The sequence below is a fragment of the Protopterus annectens genome, chromosome 2.part0 (assembly GCF_019279795.1).
Source record: "Protopterus annectens isolate FY-2018-M chromosome 2.part0, PAN1.0, whole genome shotgun sequence".
Classification (NCBI taxonomy): Eukaryota; Metazoa; Chordata; order Ceratodontiformes; family Protopteridae; genus Protopterus; species Protopterus annectens.
The window spans coordinates 1,411,578,841-1,411,603,229 of NC_056728.1; the positions used below are offsets into that span (position 1 = coordinate 1,411,578,841).

The 24,389-nt window shown below is 44.2% G+C and overlaps 1 protein-coding gene across 3 annotated transcripts in view; it reads left to right on the top strand.

Annotated features, from left to right (window-relative positions):
- ELF2 (E74 like ETS transcription factor 2) overlaps positions 1-24,389 on the top strand; it is a 192,892-nt gene that overhangs the window by 44,161 nt on the left and 124,342 nt on the right. For 2 of the 3 annotated variants that reach the window (XM_044061643.1, XM_044061641.1), the window contains exon 3: positions 10,447-10,611. In XM_044061643.1, coding sequence (XP_043917578.1) covers positions 10,447-10,611 — 165 coding nt within the window. The remainder of the gene's footprint in view (positions 1-10,446; positions 10,612-24,389) is intronic. The other variant, XM_044061642.1, reaches the window with a different exon arrangement.

The window sequence follows — 24,389 nt, forward strand, 5'->3', positions numbered from 1 at the left end:
AAGTGCCAATCCGGGCACCAAATTCCCCATAAGGACACCCATGACAAATGCGTTTTCTGCTTAGGCCGGGAACACGACCATAACGCCTGCCTTATTTGTAAATCATTTGTTCCTAAGACCTTGCGTAGCTGCCTTGCAGCTTTCAGTCTTTACTTAGAAAATCAACGCCTCTAACGGTTGGCTCTCTGGATGGATCCCACTTCGGAGGCCACCCAAGAACTTCCGCATAAGAAGGCCAAGATGCCTAGGCCTTCATCGCCTGCCGCTTCGCACCCGGGCGCCCCACCAACTGCCGATTGTAGGAGTTTGAGCGCTCAGCGGATCATTCGGCTCCATCGACCTCCTTTGTGGAGGCAGCTGCACAAACGACGACCGGCATGTCCACAGAGCTTTCTCAGACACTGATGCCTCTTGATGTCGAGGGGGAACCGGATTTGGTGGTTCCTTTGACCGGGATCCAGACCTCCGATAAAACCGCTGCCAAACCTGGCTCTAGACAGACTCCTAAGACCACTCCGACCAAAAAGAAGCAGAAAACAAAACGCACTCCTCCTGCTTCTGTAGCTCCACCGGACTGGGAGGCGCCCCTCCGGACTGGAAGGCCTTCACCTCTTCGCTTATGCAGGCTTTTATGGTCCTTGGGCCTTCTGCCTCACCCAAAACTACATTGCCTCTGCTAAGCCCTAGGCCTCCCTCTGCTTCTTCCATCCCCATGGCTCCCCTCCTTGAAGTAAAACATTAATCTTCCTACTCTTCCTCTGATGAATCCATCTCTTATGCATCCCAGAATGCTTCTTCCAAGGAATATTATTTTCCTGATTCTGTGGAAGGGGATTCTCCACCTGAAGACATTACATTTGGTGAAACCATCACCAAAATGAAAGATTATTTCAAATAGGATACTTCCCAAATGACAGAAACCCAAAGTGGATACTTTGAACTGCTGCAAGTGGAGTCCCCCCTCCCCTACAGGTGTCCCCCCTGTTCTTCCAGCATACTTGGATGCCTTTACTGCAGCTTCTAGAACACCTGACTCGCAGCTTCCTGCACCCAAGTGCCCAGACCGCTTCTACAAGGTGCCAGAGGAACAAAAATTCCTCATAAAGCCACCCTTAGCTGACCCAGCAGTGATTGCCAATGCCCCTGATAAACAGTCTAGGTTGTTACCTTCTGCCTCCCTATTGCCCATGGATAAAGATAGCAAATCCATGGATAGGCTAGGCAAGAAGGTGTACACTTCCTCCATTTTGGCCTTTTGGCCTTCAGAGCCATTAACTATCAAACACACATGACCAAGTATGCCCAGGACTTAGTATCTCAAGCCACCTCTATGCTGGCTTCAATCCCTGACAGTCCAGTTAAGACTGATATCTCCTCAAAATTGTCCTTAACCCTACAAGTGGCTAGACACTCCGTAAGATGCAGCTACAATGCTGCAGAAGCTTCTGCTCTCTGTGCAGCATCAGCATCTCTCCTTAGGAGATATTCCTGGCTTAGACTACAGAATCTGCCAGAAGACTTCAAGTCCAAAATCTTGGCTGCTCCCCTGGATTACAACTTCCTGTTTGGAAAGCAATCTGCAAGAAAAAAAGCAAAGAATTACAGGATATAAAACCTCTCCTGGTATCCCCTATACCCAAATTTTATAGGAACTACCCAGCTAAGACTACCTTTGTTAACCGTAACCCGCATTCTGCTGCCTCCTCCTCCTCCAGACCTAGAAGAGGAACTAGAAGACATTCCTCATCCATGTCTCCTGGCCCACCTCCTCATCCTAGACAAAGCTTTCAGAACAGGGGAGGTCCTAATAATGCGTGACTGCCTTGCCCATTTGCCCCTCTCAGCTCGCCTTACCCACTGTCTCCCCTTCTGGCAAAAAATCACTACAGACCAATGAGTATTAACCATTATTCAAAAAGGGTACTTTCTATCCTGGAAACAAATTTCCCCCTGGAAGGGCATTCCATTTCCCCCAAAAAAACAATGCCATCTTCTTCCACAAATTCTGTCAGACCTGCAACAAGGCACAGCAGAGCCAGTTCCCACAGGACAAGAAGGAAAGGGATTCTACTCCCGTCTGTTCGTGATCCCTCAAAAGGGCGGTCCCTGGAGACCCATTTTGGATATCTTCTTCCTAAACCTTTACCTGCAGGTACCCACCTTTAAAATACTATCCCTTCCCACTCTTACCCCTCATACCCTCAGCTTTCATGGTCACCTTGGACCTAAAAGATGCTTACCTGCACAATCCCATCAGGGCCTCACACAGACGTTTCCTGTGTTTCTCTGGCCCATCCTCGCACTTCCAATTTACGGCCTTGCCGTTTGGTTTATCCACTTCCCCAAGAGTGTTTACAAAGTGCCTAGCTCCACCCATTGCCTTCTGCAGGATCCATGGAATCCAGATTTACCCATATCTGGATGACATCCTTATCCTAGCACAGTCCAAAGATTCCCTCTTAAGGCATCTACACTTCACTATGTCCCTTCTACAAAGTCTAGGGTTCACCCCAAATCTCAAGAAGTCCTCGCTGAACCCAGACAAGGACAAGATATTCCTAGATTGCAGAATCAATACAGAGCGAATGAAAGCCTTTCTCTCACAGGACAAGGTTCTGTCTCTAACTTCCCACTTCCGGGAAGTCTTGTTCTCCCAGGCAGTCACTGCAAGGCAGTTCCTTTGACTCCTGGGGTTGATGGCAGCAACCATTCCCATGCTACCATTGGCCAGAATGCATATGCGAAAACTGCAATGGTACCTCAAAAAATATCTGGTCACAACACCAGAATTACTTGGAACAAGTTATCCCCTTCTTCCCTTTTTAAAGAATGAAATCATTTGGTGGATCCAACAAGTACAACTAAACCCGGGGCTTCCACTGCAGCCCCCTCAAGCCACACAGATATTGCATACAGATGCCTCAGACTCAGGCTGGGGAGCCACCTTGCACTCTTAGAGTCTAAGCCCAGTGGCAACCTCCCATGGTAACCAAACACATCAGTGTAAAGGAGATGACCGCAGTTCTTTTAGCTCTACAGACCTTTGTACCATTACTGCTACCAGGTCCTCTTCTGATAGTAACAGACAGTACCACTGTTATGTGGTACATCAAAAAACAGGGAGGTACCAAGGCATACCAATTGTGCAGGCTAGCCCTGCTAATTTGGGGCCTAGCATATCGGCACAACCTTATTTCTACAAGCCAATTACATTCCTTCGCAGGACAAGCAAGCAAGCAGACCTCCTGAACTGAACATTTTCTCCACAACACGAATGGATGCTGAACAGGGCGATCTTTCTAGACATAGTCCACCGGTGGAGCACTTCACAAATAGACTTGTTTGCCTCCACCCTGAACAGGCAGCTGCAGACCTTCTGCACAAAGACTTACTCCCCCCTCAAGCCTGGAGAGTAGGCGCCTTCAGTTGCACCTTGGAGGGGAAGTTCCTGTATGCCTCCCCCCCCCCCTTTCCCTCTGATTCAGAAAGTCGTTCTGAAAATCCGGAAGGACAAACCAAAAATCTTGCTAGTGACTCCCTACTGGCCAAGGCAGCACTGGTTCCCCCTTCTGTACATTTTAGCCAAGAGCAGTCACTGCAAGTTACCCCACAAGGTGGACCTTCTGACACGACAAAGGAACTCTCCTATGCCCACACTTGCAAATGCTGTCCCTGACTCTGTGGGTGATAAACTACTAACCCTATTCAGACACCACTATTCAGAGGACGTGCTGTCAGTCCTGAGGGAGGCCAGGAAACCCATTACTAGAAAATCATACCTTGCCAAATGGAAAAGATTTACTCAGTGATGTCTGGGACAGGAAAGGGACCCTTATGAGGCTGACACCCACCCTAGTCTTCTCATATATGTGTCAACTTATAAAGGGTGGACTTTCCTATTCATCAGTGAAAGTGCACCTCTCTGCATTATCAGCCTGCTTACCTCTAGATCCCCCCTTGTTAGCAAGGCTGCATGTGAAACTCTTCCTTAAATCGGTCTTGCACATCAGACCACCTAAAAAGCCTTTTCCTCCTCCATTGGACCTGAACTTCATCCTGGAAAAACTTACCCAGCTCCCCTTCGAACCGGCTAATACAGCCTCTCTACAGTTTTGTACTTGGAAAACAGTACTGTTAGTGGCTATTACCTCTGCCAGAAAGGTTTCCGAGCTACAAGCCTTAATGGCATGCTCACCTTACACCGTTTTTCATAGGGACAGGGTCACACTGAGAACTAACCCTTCCTTCATGCCCAAGGTAGTCAATGACTTATCTCTAAATCAATCCATTCACCTACCCAATTTTTTCTCCTTTCCCACTAACCAAGGAGAGAGGATACTCCACTCCCTAGATGTCCACAGGCAACTGAGATTTTACCTGGACAAGACTAAAGACATTAAGAAATCCAAACAACTCTTTGTATCTTTCCACCCCAGGGCATTGGGCAGGGCAGTCACCAAACAGACCATTGCATCCTGGGTTAGAAAGGCAATCGGTTTTTGCTACTTACACCACGGAAAAAACCCTCCAGTTGGGGTTAAGGCACTCCACAAGAGCAGTGGCCACTTCCAACGTCTTCCAAGAAGGCATGGACACAACTTCCATTATGGAAGCAGCTACATGGTCCACTATCCACACTTTCACCAAACATTACAAATTGGACCAAATCTCCAAAGCATGCGCAGGATTTGCCAGGGCAATCCTACAAGGCTTTGTGGAATCATCTTCTGCATCCGCCACCCTTTCATCAAACTAAGCTGTGGTACTCACCAATACCAAGAGTACTGCAACATAGGAATAGAAGGACATAGAATAGTTGTGTAAAATCGTACCATAACCATAGATGTCCTTCTCTTCCATGTTGCAGTATTCCTTCCCACCCACTGTACCCCCACATTGATTCTACCAGTCTAACTGCTCCCTGATCTCTCCCCATTACTGAAGAAACCCAGGGGCCTTGTACATGTCACCTTTGGCAGCCTATCCTGTTGGGCTATCTACTTTGCCTGCTTAGCTTCAAGTTCTGAGGATTGTGCGCGCAGACGTCTCACACAGGGTCCCTGGTTTATGGCCCTACGTGTGACATCCCACGCAGCTGCAACAGCCAAGCTGAAGCTTTTGTATAGCAGCCGACATACGAGTCGCCTGAAGGCAGGAAATCCCAAACCAAGAATACTGCAACATGGAAGAGGACAGCTATGGTTATGCTACGATTTTACACAAGTATTCTTTCTGTTAATGTTGTTGAATGTTTGTCTTCCCTCCACAAAACCACATTGATTTATATTTATCAATTTTAGCATCACTTTTGCCACTCTTTTAGCTATTGACATAAATGGGCCTGTATGAAGCTGGCTCCGATGGATCCTTATCTTCTTTAGGTATTACATTTACTATGGCTTTCTTTTCAGTATGTTGGTACTTCTCTTATAAGCAAAACCTTCCCTTTCTCTCTCTCTTCCCCTTCCTAGCTTCCAAACTTCTACCGGAATACCATCTGTTCCTGGGGACTTTCCTGTTTTTGTCTCCTTTCCTCCCATCCTGTTAGTAATTGAGCCTTATTTACCTCTAACATTGGCATATTTAATTTTATCATAAACATTTCCATTTGTAGCTTTTCTCAATTTCCATATTTCTTTTTTATACAGACTTTCATAGACTTTCCAAAATATTTTCTACTCATCTTCCTTGTTATAGGCTCCCTAAGTTTGGCAAAGGCCTTTCTACTTTCTGTTGCCTGGGTCATTGTGCTAAAGGTTTGTGGTCTAGAGTTATCAAATAAACAGTTGGTTAATGCATTCTTTCTAAACTCATGCATATTGAGGTAATCTCTTATTTTCTGTTTAGCATTCTGCAGTTACTCCTATTATTGTTTGGGATTCCTGCTATTTTGAAATACTTTAACATTTCAGTTCCTCATAATTTTTGTTACTTCTTAACCATATATCCCTTTATTTCCATCCTGTATTTAAACTCCACTTTAATTGTATTCCACTCCCTAGCTATATTTTCAGAAGAGATTTCTATCATCTCTAATAGCTCCTGAACGTCTACTTACCCACTCTTTTCAACAGATTTCATTACCCTGTGTTTTTATTTTAGCTATTATTGGCACATGATTTAAAATAATTAATGGGTGTGTATCAAGACCTTTAATTAAATGTGTATGTTCCTGTGAAATGTAAACACTGCCAAGCCCAGTTTTTGTACATGTTGTAGAATATATGTAAATTCACTCCAAACTCCTAGTACTGAATTTGCATCCTCCATCCTAATATTTTCATAAATCTCTTCACAATTCTACCCCCACTTGTTATATTTCCCTTCAGACATATCTTCACTGTTGCAAATCAAATTCCATTCCCTACCTATAAGTAACATTCCTTGCTGAAAGCTGATTTATTTATTTCTCCTAGAATTTTCTTAAGCTCCATTATAGCAGTTTTAGGTGGAATATAAATGCATGCCAGTGTAGTTGTCCTACCTTGCCAGTAGCTCGTTAGTGCTACAAATCTACCACTATATTCTCAGTCATTGTTAGAGCTGCTCTTGCAATTAATATTAGTAATCTTTTTTTTGTCCCAGGTATTCTGCTGAATAACCATCCTGAAACACTTTGTCAAATTCACATGTTCACTTCTTTCCAAGTGTCTCCTGTAGCATAGCTATTTGTATTCTGCTTTTTTTAATATAGTTCATTACTTTCTTTTTTGTATTTATCCGTGAGACCATTGACATTTAAAGACATTAAAGAAATCATTGTATTAAAGTTATTCCCACATTTTATATACAACAGCTATTTTGTTAGATGTCTAGTTCAAGCTTTTGTTGCGTGCATACACTTTGGCAGGTTGATCTTTTATACAGTTGTTTCTTGTCATATCCATTTGAGCTTGCCACATCTTGCAAAACTGTTTTATTGAAAGCCCTCAAACAAAAAATACACACCCAATACCCCCTAAAACCTGTTAACTTAATAACAATACACAAACTGTGTACATCTTCAAATGTTGAAGTTTTCACCTACTAATAGGAGCAAATGTTCCAAACTGGCAGCCATACCCAGACTTGAGTTAACCTGAAAGAAAGGTTATCCATGCAGAGACGCATGCTGTAGCCCATACTTCAACTAAGTGCCATCTGGTTTTGTCTTGTCTTTACTGCTCTCCTAGCTGAGTAAACACTGAGTGCTTTCAGAGAACATCATCTCCTAGAGATTTCTCTTTAACAGATTGTTTCCTGGAGACATGAGGACCAGGTACAAAATTGATACTAGGCATATATTTATTTTCTAGAAAAAAAGCCATATAATCAATATTCAATATTTTTTAATTGATTGAAGCTGAGAGTCTTAATCCAGTCATTCCCTATGCAAGAATGAGAAAAAGCACAGTGATTTTTATTTTATGTTCTTTTTAACCAGATTTGTGTTTTTCTTTTTCATTGCAGTGCCAACATTTGTTTAAACTGAACAAGGTGAGAGAGAGAAGGGAGGGAAAAAACAGTAGCACCTGTTTACGTTAGTATCCCAGTTACACTTAAAAATAACTGAGAATTTTATTTTATGGCATACAAAGAAAATCATGCACTATAAAAATAGTACCGTTTAAGAAAAAACATTTTTACTTGCTTTACTTTCTCCCTCCCCTCTCTGTGTTTTTCCAGACATTAATTACATGAATTAGGGCTTAAGCGTGAGAGTCCCCTACAAGTTTAACAAAGTCAAAAGAGTCCAATATTTCCAGATTTTCTTGTTTTTCCATGTTTCGCAAATATAATTAATGCTTTGTAATCCCACATTTGTCAATTTCCAAGTCACTTGTTTTATACCTGTATATCTCCATCTCCCAGATCATGTCTGCTTCATTTCCAATGTACTGTCGATTCATCTAGTCAACTCTTGTGCTTTTTTCCCTTCTCTGAAGCATTTTCCATTGAAACATTAGAAAAAGGTTTCACTGGCACATTCTCTCTCTCTCTCTCTCTCTCTCTCTCTCTCTCTCTCTCTCTCTCTCTCTCTCTGTCTCTCTCTCTCTCTCTCTCTCTCTCTCTCTCTCTCTCTCTCTCTGTGTCTCTCTGTGTCTCTCTGTGTCTCTCTCTGTGTCTCTCTGTGTCTCTCCTGTCTCTCCCTGTCTCTCTCTGTCTCTCTCTGTCTCTCCCTGTCTCTCCCTGTCTCTCCCTGTCTCTCCCTGTCTCTCCCTGTCTCTCCCTGTCTCCTGTCTCTCCCTGTCTCTCTCTCTCTGTCTCTCTCTCTCTCTCTCTCTGTCTCTCTCTCTCTCTCTCTCTGTCTCTCTCTCTGTCTCTCTCTCTCTCTCTGTCTCATCTTCATTACTAAAAGAACAAGAAGCAGCGTCTCCTTCTTTATTTCCTCCTTAGCTTGTACTTCGTTAGAAATTGATTTTGTCCCTCCGGGGATGAATATAACCGGGTGCAGCAGTGTGAATCTCATACCTGCTTCTTGACATTCCCTGAATAGTGGAATAAATTTGCTCCTGTTTTGTCTGGTGTACAAAGAACAATCATTCTCCACAAACACTCTGTCTCCCACTTTTAGTACTTTATTTCTGCCGCAGTCTTTTAATGTTAGAGGTGTAGGTTATCTTCTCTTTGAAAGGTATAGAGCGTGCATGTGATGTGGCTTTTCAGTTAACGTCTGCTGTGGAGTACCAGTTCAGTTGCCTATTTGTGCTTTCATAAAATTAATTCAGTCTGTTCCTTTCAGCTTCTCTGGTGCAGCAGAAAATCTCGGATTTTCTGTACATGCTGTATCCTCTAATTCTGTTATTTTTTTGAAACCTGTTTTCTTAAGCAGCCTCATATTCAGCCAACCTTTTCATTTTGACCCTGTTTTTGCAGTTTTATCACCTCATCTGAATGTCTAAAGTTTCTTCCATTTTTTTTTTTTTTTTACCATCCTTTTGTTTGTGTCGAAATACTCCATCAGTGTTTTGTTTATTTTATTCAGGCCTGTGTGCAGTTGTCTTGTACTTTTCTCTAGGTTACTGGAAGTCGTGTCAGGAGGTTGCACTGCTTTTTGCTGAACATCTGCAGTACTTTACCCATTTAATGTTTTTTCTTCACCTTTTGTAGCAGATTTTCTTCAGGTCCTATCTTTTTCCCTGACATCCAGGCAGTGCACTTACTACCCAGTTACTGAAATGTATTCAGAAATATAAATCCATTGGCTTTCTCCACCAAGTTTTTGTTCACACTGGGAGAGCTAGAATTCAGTGTGCATCCATCTTGGAAGTGCAATGCCCAAATCTGTTTTTAGTCTGTTTTTAGCTTGAGCTTACTGTTTCGAGGGGTGGAAAGTGTCGTGAAGCTTTAGAAACTGGCCACCCGTTATATCTTATGCAGGATGTAACCCCACATATCTAAGGCTGCTGCAGCATTGACCATTCAAATGTTTAAGGTTATTCTAAGTTTACTTACACCGCTGTACTTTACCTTTAACCCAGACTGTTAATCTTCCAGTTTTATTTCTTGAGCCCAAGAGCAAGGAATAAAAGGGTTCCTCATACCATAGATGTCCACAGGCAACCTGGATTTTACCTAGACAAAACTCCAACTTTTGTGATTGATGATCAGCTGTTGGTCTCCTATGAATGCAAGTGAAAAAAGCAATTGGTGTCAAAAACAGACTATTTCCATGTGGCTTTCTCATGCCATCTCATTTTGTTATACTCTGCATAATAAGCCATTTCCATGAAGGCATTGGCTTCTTTGATGGCTTTCTAGAAGCTGATGGAGTTGTACAGAGGACCATGCTGCTGCCCCTAGAATACATAACCCAGTTTACAGTGTTTTATAGACTTCATTTTCCAGGTCCAGGTCTGCCTTTCTCCATGTGCCTACTGCTGCAAGGGAGACACCCCAAAGTAAGGTAGAAACTTTTAAGTGCTCATCGTAGTGCTGGAAATTTGTTTCTTGCAGCAATATCCATAAGATTTGTCTGCTCACCTGTCCTTTGCTGCCTTTCTGAAATCTAGCATGTTTCATGACTTTGCCGGTCTTATTGGACACTACATTCTTTTGAGATTTTTTTTCCCCCGGGAGCAGTAAATTTAGTGTGTGGCATTAGACAGTTTTGAATATATGCATGTGTATCCCATGTTCATAGCTGTGGATCCTGTGATATTACTTGGTATTAGCAGTTAGCAATACATGTAGTACAGTACAAAATGCAGATGCCTGTGGTGCAAGAAATCTTGTACAACTGAGATGCAAGAAATAGCCTAGGTCCAGTGTTATAGTAGTTCTTTGTAGCATGTTTCTCAGTAGTTAAGCTGTAGTATAATGTGTCTTCTATCCCACCACTTTATTCAGATTGAGATGTTGACATACCTAAAAGTGTCAAGCTGGTAGAAGAAGAAATAGCTTTTGGGAACTCTTAATACATTTCTTGTTGTGATAGTACTTTTTTTTCTTTCCTTGCTGGTACAGTAGAGGTGTTTGTACCGCCTTGCGTGACAACTCCTGAATTTATTCATGCTGCCATGAGACCTGATGTGATTACTGAAACTGAGGTTGAGGTATCAACAGAGGAGTCTGATCCAATGGACACATCACCTGTGCCCACAATGTCAGAACCTATGAAAAAGAAAAAAGGTATGTGTGATTTGTGTACAAAGTCCATTTGTTGTTTTGCAAACTAGTGATGCAGAATCATTGAACTGTTTCTTTTGTTGCAACCATAGATCATTAGGAGGGATCTCTGCCTGCATCAGTTTTAGTCTGACATGTCTTGTTGAACTCTAGCTAAACATTTCCTGAAAGAGTTTTGTACAACTTCTTTCAGTATACATGTTGTATTTGTTGTATTTGTTTAGTGGTATAAACCTTATGGTGGAAAAGCGACCATTCCATTTTGAACACAGCATTGTTTAACATCACAGCCTTTCAGATAGTGCCTTGTCAGAATTTAAATTTAATTTTTTTCTCCTCCTTGAGAGACTATATACATAGTTGAATAGCTTGAACTTGGGAGCATAAATTAACCCATCACTGCTTGATTCCTCAAAGGAGGAGGTGGTGGTTCATATTATGGACTTTGAGTTGTTTGTGCTGTGCTTGTTTGCTTCCTGCATAGAACTAATAAATAACATCTGGAATGGGGCTGAATCATGTATAACCTTTGCTTTAAGGTCCTCCACCAGCTTAGTGTTGTCTAGATGTGCCTGTGCATTCAGTAAACTTGCTGAGTGGCTGGCTGCATCAGTGATCTCGTATGCTGGTATTTAGTACATGCTAGACTACCTTCTTTGCCATTCTCAGAAGTTGGCTTCTCAGAATTCTAAAACAGTGGAGTTGCTCTCCTTCATATCCATGGAGTCATTGGTAAGTACTTTTGGAGATAAATCTGCCCAACATAACTTAGGACTTTCTTAGGGTATATGTGATGGCCATTTTGCCAAGCATTTGTGGGTAACAATCTCCCTTATTGTTAGGTACATGTCAGGTAGTGTAGCTGAAACTTGTAGTCCTTGAGCTTTAAATATTGATACCACTCAGGTTTTTCAGAAAGTAAGGCCTTTCTGTGAAGAAACAAGTTTCATCAGTCCTCAGTATTTGGAGATACAGTCATCACTTTTTACACCAGAAAGCACAGGATCCATCCACTACTCCTTTTTCCTAATTTCCACTTGGAGTCGGGGTGCCAGTTCAGTGATGATCCTCTAAAGTCAAGATTCATGCCGCTGGATGGCTAGCCCTGCCAAGGTTAGGTTTAAAAAGAATTCTGTATTTCATACTTCTGAACACCCTTTGCATGATGTACAACTCTCACTGGTGTTCCCTTGCTGCTGTTACTACAGTTTAAAATGTAAAGTTAAGTGGAACTTATTCTTACTCATTGGATTGTGTACCATAAACTGCCTCTAGCAAATGTGGGAAGAATTTAAACAATTACATTTCGTACCTTTTTGCCTACAGTTAACTTCACGTGCAGGAAGCACAGGGAATGATCCAAGAAAAGATGGTCGTTAAAGGGGACAGCTCAAGGTGTTTGCTTGAAGATGTCCCACTCATTCATGAAGCTGTTTCTAGTAAATTTCTTTCATACAGCTGCTGGCTATTTGTACATTATCTTTTAAAAATTACCCCAAGGGTGAGTATCTGATCAGGGTGGCAGTTCTTTTGTTCCTGAAAGAGGCGAATGTGTCAGACCTTCTCTGCCCTTGGCTGTACAAACTGCAACTGTAAGGTGGTGCTTAAATTGTCTTCTTTCAGAGGAAGAGGGAAAGCTATGAGAGGAAGACAAAGGGGATTGGAGAGGTTTAATGGTTTTCTTTGCTGCCATTCTTCCTTTGTCTTTGCAGGCTGCAGTTATGCTTGGAGCAGTACTGGAGGTCATTAATTCTTTACACAGTCTGGATTGTGTTTACCTTTGGGTGCTCCCAATTGACTCAAACTTAACATCTCCAGCTATGTCATAGCTGTTCTGGCCACACTGGGATTTTAGCTTTCTGAACTTGAATCTCTGCACGATGTTTTTGAAGTGTGGCAGACTGCATTTTGTTTGAGTCTTTGAGCATAATCAGCTTGTGTTCGACACATGGATGTCAAGAGGTTCACCTTAAAGGTGCTGCTCGAGGTGAATCTTGAAATTCATGTCGAGAACACAAAGCAGGGTTATGATCAGAAGTACTTGACTATAAGTCATAGTAGTGCCTGAATTTTTAACTTCTCCCATGTGCAATGCTGGAGAAAGTGTAGCAACAGTAAATGTTAGCTTTGAAAGATCTAACACACCACTACCGCCACAGAAGAGTGATAGTACACAGAAAGCTTTAAAGTATATTAAACATTTCTTTCAGTGTTTTTTTTTTTCTTTCTTTCATTTGGCTGAAATGAGTGTTTGTTTTAAAGTTCTTTGCAGTTCCCACTACAGTTAAGCTCTAGTCTTGTACAAGAGCATTAACATCAGTTTAGGGTGCTTATCAAAAGCCTGTCGTTTCCCTAATTTCAGAGAGTAGTCACAGCACTGAGTTTGTTGTTAAGGGCCAGATATTGGCCAGGGTTAATTCAGCTCAAGTTAAGTATGTTGAATCTCCTGAAGACCTAATTGGAGGAATGCAGGTCATGTTCAACTCTTGTCCAGAGTACTGCAATTCTTCCATATATCTTAGGCTTCCTGATACAGGAGCTTGTCATTAACAGTTTATACAAAATTCTTCAGCCTAACTATTAAATAGTACATATTTTTGTTGTCACGTTATATTCACATTGGTTTGTATATATCCTCATATACATTAGTCTTGTGTTTGCTTTTACTTTGCCGTGCACAGTATTGGGTACCCGTTATCTTGTGTGGCTCACTTCCTTCACTGTACCTCTGTAGGACTATTAGTAGTCCCAGGAATGTTTCTCTGCATTCAATTTTTTTCCTTCTGCTTCTAATACTAGACTTTGCAACTTTGGAGTCTCTACTGCAAGTAGTGACTTCAGGAGACTGACACCGCAGAGCTTCCAGAGGTTCCTTATTATTCATCTTTACCAGGCTATAACTCATACCACACTTTTCAGCCATGTAACCTGGACCGAAACACCAAAGGCGGAGGTGTGTCCATATTTATTAAGGATATCCACACCTCCAGGCTAGTTGCTCAGTATAATGCATCCGAGGTTATCCAAATGCAACTAACTCTGGGCAAAACTGCAATCCAAATTGTAGCTTGCTACAGATCCCCCACCATGCCCCAGGATTCCCACTCCTCTTTTCTTGATGTACTGGAAAATATTAGGGTTCAACCAAACACCCTAATAATGGACGACTTCAACTACTCGTGTACCAGCTCCTTAGCTCAACGCTTTCTGGCATTCATAAACTCCAATGCCCTGGCTCAACTTATCCACACCCCCACCAGGTGCAACAGTATCCCAGACCTAGTCATTACCAACATGAGTGACCAATGTTCCACACCTGAAGTCAACTCCTCGTTGGTCCACTCCCGACCATAAGCTAATCACCCTTGATATCCACATCCCGCCCCCACCCCCAATTAAGGAAACCATGGTAAAAAAATTCTCCAAAGCCAATTTCATGCTTCTTAAGACAGAAGTGGTGAATTTCATGACACCCATGCAGATGGACAATACAGTTATAACTGCTGAATCCTACACACATGCACTCTATAAGCACTTACACGAGTGCATGGATCGTGCTATCCCAAACGGAACCAAGACGCTATCCTCCAAAAAAAAGGAAGCCAATCTGGTGGTCCCCTGCCATAAACAAACTGTACAACAGAAGGAAGACGCTGTTGCAAAAGAGAGTAAAATCCCATGAGTGGAGGAGCTCCCTGGTCAGCCTCAGTAAGAAGCTGAGATCCCTTATAAGATCCTCCAAAGCTAGCTACGAAAACAAAATCGCCACTAATTCTAAGGACAACCACAAAGCATTCTATAGCCATGTCAAGAATCTTGATGGCAACACCCAGATCTGTTAACTGATGAGTTACAGCACAACGGCACAAAAATTACAGAACCAACCGATATTGCCAACATCCTGGCAGATAGGTTCAGTTCTAATTTTACCCCACCCCCACCCCCTAAAGGGCCCTTATCTATACAGGAAGAATGCAGAGTCCCTGTAATCACAACTACACAGGTAAAAGCTGCACTCTCTAAATCCAAAAACACAGCATCCATGGGACCGGACAACATCCCAGGCTGCATTTTATACGAACTGGCTCCCCACTTAAGCACCATGTTTAATAATAGCCTCGCATCAGGCTTTGCACCCACTGAATGGCGCACAGCAACAGTTATCCCATTCCACAAAGGGGGAGCCACCACTGATCCCTGGAACTATCGACCTATTAGCCTGATGAGCCTGGTCTGCAAGGCCATGGAACGTATCATCATGGAACTCGTAAGCAAAGACATTGGTAACCTCCAAACTCTGGATCCCACCCAGTTCGGGTTTGTGAAAGGCAGATCATGCCTCCTGAACCTGATTTACTTCTTTGAGGCAGTCACCAAAGCCGAAAATGAGGGTAAGGTGGTTCACACAGCCTATCTTAACCTCGCCAAGGCTTTCAACACCATCCCCCATTCTGGAATTATAGCTAAACTCACCAAATTAGGTATAAATACCTATGTCACAAGATGGGTTGACAACTGGCTCACTGACCGAACCTATACTGAAAGTTGCAGACTCCAAATCTGACCTCAAAGCAGTGACAAGTGGAGTACCACAAGGTTCCGTCCTGGGACCTCTCCTGTTTGGTATCTACTTCTCTGAAGTACAGGCTAACACAGAAGGCCTCTGGCTAACGAAGTTCGCAAATGACTGCAAACTAGGAGCCATAGTCAAGTCCCCAAATGATGTGGACATCCTACAGAAGGGCCACGCTGAGACAAATGCTTGGTGTCAGAGCCATGGCGTCAGGCTCAATGCCAAAAAGTGGTGTCATCCACTTTGGTAAAAACTCTTTACCCATGAACTACCACACAGGCAGCAATCGACTTAACACCGAATGTGTAATGAGAGACCTTGGGACCCAGGTGGACAATAGTCTCTCCTTTGATAGTCACATTGCCACAGTAGTCAGGAAGTCCTTCTACATGGCACACCATCATAAAAGGGTTCTCATCCAGGAAAAAGAGGTCATTGTTCCCCTCTACTCGACTCTCATTAGACCCATTATAGAGTACAATGCCCCTTTTGGAATGTACCTGACAAGACATCTGCAGCAGCTGGAAAGGCCACAAAAGTACCTCACAAAGAGGATTACTGGCCTCACACAAATGCCCTACACTGACTGCCTCAAACTCCAGCATTAATCCGTAGCATATTGCCTACTCCGAGGTGATCTCTGCCTAACATATAAAGCTATGTCAAACCCAGAGCTTTTGGACATGGTACACCTAAAGAAATCCCAGTCCCTCCGAGCTACATGCTCTAGGGACCTAAACCTTGTCACCACAATAAACAGGACATGCTGGAGGGATAGATTCCTGTCCCAGAGACTTCACATACTCTGGAACAGGCTACCCATCTATGTCAAGCAAAGTTCTTCATTAGCACTCTTCAAGAAAAATCTTGATGAGTGGATGGGAAATAGGAAATACACCCCAGGGATCACTTCTGTGTGTCTGCTCGACAGTGGCTCAGGAAAATAAGTTTCTTGGGTGGCGTAAGCCAGGGAACCTTGTTGGCTAGACTTACGTAGGCCCTTGGGCAGATAGCTTATTTACCTACCTATGAACCTAGCTTTTTAACCTTTTGTCTAGTCAGTCAAGTCTATTTTTGTATTGTTTTGTGCTGGTTTTATTGCATTGTGCTTATTCATATGTTCATAAATGTACCTGACTCTGAATTCAAGGTACTGATACATAACCATCCACGTTCAGGAAAGCACTGTTGGCAAGCGAGTCTTTTTTAGGTGTGCTAACCTGGTCACACATCACCTGGATTCATTTAGTCTTTTAAGGAGTGAAAACTCAAGGCTAGTAACAAGACTTCGTAGATCCTTATTGATTTCCTGCTAATATAATGGAACAGATGCCTGAATCCGTTTTGCAGCTGGCAAAATTTCCTGCTTTATACCTCGGGGGTCTGTAGGGCAGGATCAGTCCACATCAGTGTTGTATGTTTTTGTTGCACTGATGGTCACTATAAGGGATGATGTTAAGTTGTCAATCTCGCCTTCATTCTTGCTTGATGGGTTCGGAGCCGATCCCTCGGCTCCGACTCGGCACTTGCTAAGCTCGAGAGTCACTTTTACCAGCTCGAGGCAGCCCCATATCCCATGATGCAAGGCGGTAAGTACCCAGATCTCGTTTGCCGCTTCGCTTAGGAGGTCTTCTTTTTACCAGCTCCTGGTAAGTTGTTCACTTTTGTGAGATTTAAGCCCCTTTTTAGTAAAAAACCTTTTATTGATAGTTTTAAGTTTATTTTGTACTTTTTCTGACAGAAATTCCCTGTCTCCTTTAATTTTTTGTTAGTCAATCTTATTCCCTATCCCATCCCCCCCCGTTAGGGTGTGTGTGTTGTTTTTATAGAATACCTTTTGGTATTTTATTTAAGTTAATTTTGACTGGTGTGTGTGTGTGTGTTTTTTTCAGCACCATGTCAAAGGAGAGGGTCTCAGGTTTTAAGAAGTGTGACTCGTGCTGTCAGAAGTCTCTGACAGACGGTCACACTTCTTGCCTGTATTGTCTGGGCCCTCTTCACCTGCAGGACTCCTGTGCTATTTGTCACTCCTGTGCTATTTGTCACTCCTTCAGCCAGAGAGTCCTGCAGGAGAGACGGAATAAGCTGATTCTTAGGGGCCTTCTTAAGCCGGAGGGCTCTCCGGCTAAGTCGGCTCCACCAAAATCAGCAAAACCTTCCAAGGCCCAGGCTTCTGTATCTAAGCCTGCGGCCTCGGCTCCGACTCGTACTGAGTCGAGATCGGCTCCGGCTGGAGCCGATTCTGGCTTGACAAAGTCTTCGGCACCGATGGCTATCGGTGCCGAATCTGTTTTGACCACTTCGATGTCGGCTCCGATCGGTTCCGACACCCATGTGGCACAGGCATCGGTGTCGGCTCCGATCGGCTCCGACACCGTTACTTTGGTGGCTGTATCGGCTCCGGCTGGAGCCGATACATCGAGGCTTCCTGTCGGCTCCGAGAAGTCGGCTCCGACAGGATCTATAGTATCGGCTCCGATGGCTCATTCCAGGAAGAGGTCGAGGTCTCCTTCCTTGGAGCCGATACTTTTGGCTCCGGCTTCACCTCTTCTATCGGAACGGAGCCATCGGAGCCGATCTTCAAGGTCATCCAGGTTGTCAGATCATGACCTAGAGAGAGTGGTCAGTAGATTACTCAAGTCACAGGTACTGGCCCAAATGTTACACAGTCCGCCTCAACAGACGACTGTTGGTCCACACCCCGTTACAGTTCCTCCTTCAACTCTACCCCAGAGCTTGGAGTTGGAGTCTTCGGGAATGGTTACTGCTACGGCTGGAGGACGGATGCCCCCTTCTGTTCCTTCAGCCTCTACTCTTATCTCCTCTTTGAGACCTTCCTTAGAGGGATTCGGTGGTCGGGCTTCCATGGTCTCCGAGGGGGTGAGTGGCATCGGACCCTTGTCCGAACCCGCTCTTCCCCTTGGAGCCTCGGCCTTGGTGAGCTCGGCTCCGACATCTGCCTCGGAGACTTCCCTTCGGTGGTCCCTGGAGTTCCTAGCTCTTGGAGCGGGTTCTCTCGCACCTGCCTGGGAGCGGAGCATTCGAGGTGATGAAGAGTGTACTGGCCACTGGTATCAGTCAGCAGTCTGTTCCCGTAGCTCCTCCCTCTATAGTACCTGTTGACATCTCTGCCACTTCTCTTGCTACAGGACCCAGAGATCCTCCGCCTCAGGTTTCCCCATTGGGAATTTCCCCCTCTTCCGAGGATTCTCCTGATGTTTCGGGAGATCCTCCGAGGAAGAGGACTTGTAAGAGGAAGCATGTAGACTCCCCCGAGTCTGTCACTTCGGATACTGACTTTGATGAGTCAGAGGGATCCCCTAGATCCCCCTCTGAGGATGTCTCCTTCTCAGACATCCTAGAACTTCTGAAACAGAGGGGAAACTGGCCCACCAACAACTATGAGTCAGTATACCTAGAGGCGTTTGGATCTCGGCCCTCCACCTCCTGGGTGTCTCCGCCTTTCGACCCCCTTATGCAGGTTATTGCACGAAAGGCGTGGGCAGCTCCTGACTCTGTAGAGCCAGTCCCTAGGAGGCCTTCAAAATTTATCACTGCCCCGAGTGACAAACAATTCCTTACTAAGGGTGTCCCCGCTGATGCCATGGTGGTGGCTGCGGCCACCAAAAAGGAACTTGCAGATCCTTCCGTGCCCGTCCATCCTCCTAATAAGGACTCTAGGACCATGGATAGGTACGGTAAGCGGATGTTTTCCTCAGCGACCTTTGCTATGCGTTCGCTGAATTATCTATGTCACTTCACCAGACTCCAGAGAGATATCCTGAAGGAGCTGGGAGTAGTAGTTCAGGATCCTACAGCTGCAGGGGCTCAAGAAAAAATTGCTTCGCAGCTAGGAACCCTCAATTCCATTGCAAACTCCTCCATGCGGCTAATATCTTATGCTGCGGATGGAGCGAGTAGAGCCGCAGGCACAGGTGTGGCTCTTAGACGCCAAGCCTGGATGCGGCTATGTGATTTTACGGATCCCTTTAAGGCGTCCTTCACAAATTCTCCCTTTGATGGGTCAGCTTTGTTTGGCCCTCAGGTGAAGGAAACCTTGACCAGGTGCGAGCAGGACGGCAAGACTCTTTCTGCTGTTGGAGTCCGTTTTTCCACCCCTTCTAGGCCTTATCCCAAAGGACAGAAGGGTGGGAAGATGTGGTTCCATAAATCCCAAGGAGTCACGCCGGATTCACATGGTCAGTTTACCCCTAGAGGCAGAGGGGGTAACAATAACAGACGCCGCTCTAGAGGCAGAGGGGGTCCAAGAACCAGGGAAACAGGGAGCCTCTCTCTGACAAGCCCTTTCAGCATCCCTGAGGTGTTGCCCGGCTGTCCCTCCTTGGAGGCAGTCGGGGGAAGATTATCACTGTACCCAGAAGCCTGGCATTCCCTCACTCAAGACAGATGGGTACAGTCGATCATATCCAAGGGTTACATAATTCCTTTCGAGGAAAGTCCCTTCCCCTCAAGTTCCTTCCAGATGTACCACCCGGTCTAAGGGAGATTGCAGAGTCAGAAATCTCAAAACTACTGCAAAAAAGAGCCATTCAGCCAGTTACAATAGACCATTCAGAGCCCGGAATCTACTCAAGGTTCTTTTTGGTCCCCAAAAAGACCGGAGACTGAGACCAATATTGGATCTCAGCAGACTCAACAAGTCTGTCAGGAAGACAAGATTCCGAATGGTCACTCTTCAGTCAATTCTGCCCTTCTTACAGAAGGACAACTGGATGTGCTCAATAGATCTTCAGGATGCGTACTATCACATCAAAATTCACAGACACTCCAGGAGATTTCTCCGCTTTCGGCTGGGGTCCAGTCATTTCCAGTTCAGAGCCCTGCCCTTTGGTCTCACTACAGCCCCAGAGTGTTCACCAAATGCATGGCAGTGGTCACGGCTCACCTGAGACGTCAAGGATTCCAGGTGTTTCCGTATCTCGACGACTGGCTCCTGTCAGCCACCACCAGGCATCAGCTTATACAAGCCAGGGATTACACAATAGACCTTTGTTCTCATTTGGGCATCTCAATCAACTTCAAAAGTCATCCTTATCGCCCTGCCAGTCTATTACCTTCATAGGCAAACGTAAACACTGTTCGGATGTCAGCTACCCTTACAGAACAAAGAGTTTCAGACATTCAGACTCATGTCAGGATCATTCTGGCCAGCAAGAAAATACAGGCCAGAATGGTTCTAAAGGTATTAGGTCTCATGGCTGCGGCCATTACTCTTCTTCCTGGCTCGATTTTACATGCGCCTTCTTCAGTGGATGCTGTTCACACAGTGGTCATACCAGCAACTTCCAATGCGTCACCAGATTCTGGTGACACAGACATGCAAAGAGCATCTTGCTTGGTGGATCACATCGTCTCAGGTTCACCAAGGCAGGTGCTTTGTACCTCTGTCCCCGATAGCCACTGTCACCACGGATGCCTCCCTGATCGGGTGGGGGGGTCATTATCAGGGCAGGATGGTTCATGGGACGTGGCAACCGTTCGAGTACCATCTGCACATAAATGTCCTGGAGATGAGAGCAGTGCTTTTAACGTTGCAAGCCCTCAACGACTTTCTTCCCGTAGGGACAATTGCAGTCCAAACAGACAACATGTCTGTAGTTTGGTATATCAACAAACAGGGCGGAACCAAGTCCTACCCCTTGTGTCGAGAAGCGCTCAGACTTTGGCAATGGGCGATCTCCTCTCATCGGTTTCTGGTAGCAACGCATATCCCTGGGAAAACCAACATTATAGCGGACAGATTGAGCAGAGCTATCCTCATGCCTCACGAGTGGTCTCTCAAGCAATCTATAGCGGAAGAGATTTTTCTGGAATGGGGTCGCCCATGTTGCGATCTTTTGCTACTCCCCAAAACAGCAAATGTCCAGACTTCTTTAGCCTCTCTCCCCTATCAGGCCATCCCCCCAGAGACGCTCTGACCCAGGATTGGCCCCAGGGACTTCTTTATGCCTTCCCTCCATTTCCTCTGATCCCTCAGGTGATCCAGAAAGCTACCGCTTTGAGAGCCAAATTGATTCTCATTGCCCCTTACTGGCCTCGACAAGTTTGGTTCCCGTTCCTCCATCATCACCTTTTGGTGCAGCCGTGGCATCTGGACCCAGTGCCAGATCTTCTGATTCACCAATCCGGTCAGCTGCACCGGTCAATCCCTTCTCTCAACCTCACAGCATGGTTGCTCCACTTCCTTCCTTAGCCAGGCTTCCTTTGATCTCTAACCCAGTTAGAGACATCATAGTAGCTTCACTAAAATCCTCTACCAGGAGGATTTACACAAGCAAATGGAAACGTTTCTCTTATTGGGCTAAGGCCCAAAATATTGTTCCTTTTACTGCCCCTGTTCAGGCAGTTCTGGACTTCTTAGCAGAGATTTTTCATGCAGGCTCCTCTTCTTCCACAGTCAGAGTTCAATTGGCTGCTATTTCCAATTTTCATGTCGGGATAGCAGATCATAATATTATGTCCCATAGGCTCTGCAGGGCCTTCTTGAAAGGAATTTTCCTACTAAAACCTCCAATCAGGAATCCTCCTCCTCAGTGGGATCTAAATTTAGTGCTGACATCCTTGATTCTTCCCCCCGCCGAGCCAGCTGTTTCTTGTTCCCTGAAATATCTTTCTTGGAAAACGTTATTTCTAGTGGCTATTACATCTGCCAGGAGGGTGTCTGAACTTCATGCTCTTCGGTTCGACCCCCCTATTTGGTTTTTCACAAAGACAGAGTATCTTTGAGAACTAACCCTACCTTTTTACCTAAGGTCGCTTCAAAGAACAATTTGAATCAATCCATTGATCTCCGGTATTTTTCCTAACTATTCAGATAGAGCTGAACAAAAGCTACATTATCTTGATGTCCATCGTCAACTTAGATATTATTTGGACAGAACAAAAAATTTAGAAAATCTGATCAACTTTTTGTTTCCTATGCGGATAATAAAAAGGCCTTCCTGTTTCTAAAGTGACTTTGTCCAGATGGCTTTCTTCGGTCATCTCTGAAATTTATACGCTCAGGGGAAAACAGCTGTGCTCAAAACCTAAAGCACATTCAACTAGGAGCTTAGCTACTTCTACAGCTTTTCAAGCTAGACTTCCTTTGGACACTATTTGTGCAGCGGCCACTTGGGCTACTCCTCACACTTTTGTTTCCCATTACAAATTGGACTTGGCCTCCAGGGACAGAGCCAGTTTTGGCTCTACAGTCCTCAAGAGTTTGTTCCATTGAGCCACCCAGGATAGAGGTGCTAGGGACGCGGTCCCATCAAGCAAGAATGAAGGCGAGATTGACAACTTAACATTAAGAAGTTATGTACCTACCATAACGTTCCATGTTAGTTGTCTTCTCGCCTTCTTTCTTGACCCTCCCTCCTTCCCCTGGCCTGGACAGACCTTGTATAAGAAACTATTATGCTAAAGACCATTCAGACCTGGTCCTTTTTCCATCTGTAAGTTTCTTCTTCCTTTGGGAAGTATTTTATGCTTGGTGCTATTGCCCTTTGTCAACAAACGAGATCTGGGTACTTACCGCCTTGCATCATGGGATATGGGGCTGCCTCGAGCTGGTAAAAGTGACTCTCGAGCTTAGCAGTGCAGTCGGAGCCGAGGGATCGGCTCCGAACCCATCAAGCAAGAAAGAAGGCGAGAGAAGACAACTAACATGGAACGTTATGGTAGGTACATAACTTCTTATTTTACACTATTGTGGCATCTGTAGGGCTAGAGAGGATCTTTCATTGTGTTGACAACAGCAGTAGGTATGTCTGTCCAGTCTGCTTTAAGGGCCTTAAGATCCTATCTCCTCTACATCCATACCTTCCCTCTTATACTTTTTCCACCTGTTACATGCTTTTTTGAGTACCTCTGAGTTTCCTTTCCTCTGCTCTTCCTGTTTAAAAAAGATCCAAGGAGGCATATCCTTCCTTCTGCTTCTATTCTCCCTATGCAAAACTTCCCCCCCCCCCCCACGTATTAATAAGAGGTTAAACTACTAGATTGCATAGCAAATATTTTACTAAAGTCAGACTTTATTAGTACATCATTATGGTAGCCGATTGTTTGCAAACCTTCTTTTTGTTTTTCTTTACTCATCTGTCATTCGTAAGTGACTGTTACAGTCAGAATGGAATGGGAGGATCTATGTCCTCTTGGTATTCCCCAGTCACTTCGGGTAGAGTCTGTCCATTTTTCTGTTTACTGGGTATGTACAGGGATGCAAGGAGCCTTTTCAAGCCTGACATAGACCATTGTGCTAAGTAAGATGCAGTAACCTGAAGTGTAGTGTATCAAGAAAAGCATTGTTGACTGCAGAATTTGCATACACATGAAGTTTAGTGTAACATGGAGACAGCCATTGGCAGTGACACTTCAATAGTTGCCAGTTTATGCTAACCCATATGCACTGATGTGGCTGCTGTGCTATGTACATATTTGTTTTCAACCAGGGATTCTTTTCTTGTCACTGTTCAGTTTGTGTTCACAAGTTTATCTTTTTCCATCAAGCTGTACTGCCCATTCATTTGAAATGGGAAGATTCCGATTTGCTCGTCTATATTACATAATCGAACTTTTAAAAGTTTGAACGTCATACGGCTGACATCATATGATCGAACTTTTAAAATTCGGAAAACGTAATAAAATAAATAAACCAAAGAATAAACCTACCTGAATGGTTTAAGCAGACCCCCCCCCCTCCACACACACTCTTTAAATATACCAACTCTGAGATCACACTACAGTGCAGAAAAGGGAAATTTTCCCATTCTGCGCTGTACAGAGATCTCCGTTGGAATGTTCGAACTTTTAAAAGTTCGATCATATGGTGTTGACCATATGCCTTTCGAACTTTTAAGAGTTTGACAATGTGATATATATAGACCTTGATTTGCTGCTTTTGAGCTGTCTCCAGATTTCAACAGATTGTTCAGTGCTGGGTATAATCTCCTTGTAGCTCCTGAATTTATTCCTTATTGTTATTGTACTAAATTTGCATGTTGTATCTGCCAGAGTTTTGTTTCAGTGCTTCAGTTTTCAACACTTCTCAAAAACATGCTGATTTATTTACTAGTCTAAAAACTTTGTGGTGTATATTATGTTTTCCGTTGAGTTCATGGTCCAAGTCATGACCGACAACAAGGTAGTTTTATTTAATCTGGTTGAAAGTAAATAAGTAAGAATTGCTGGGGTGTGTTTACTTTAT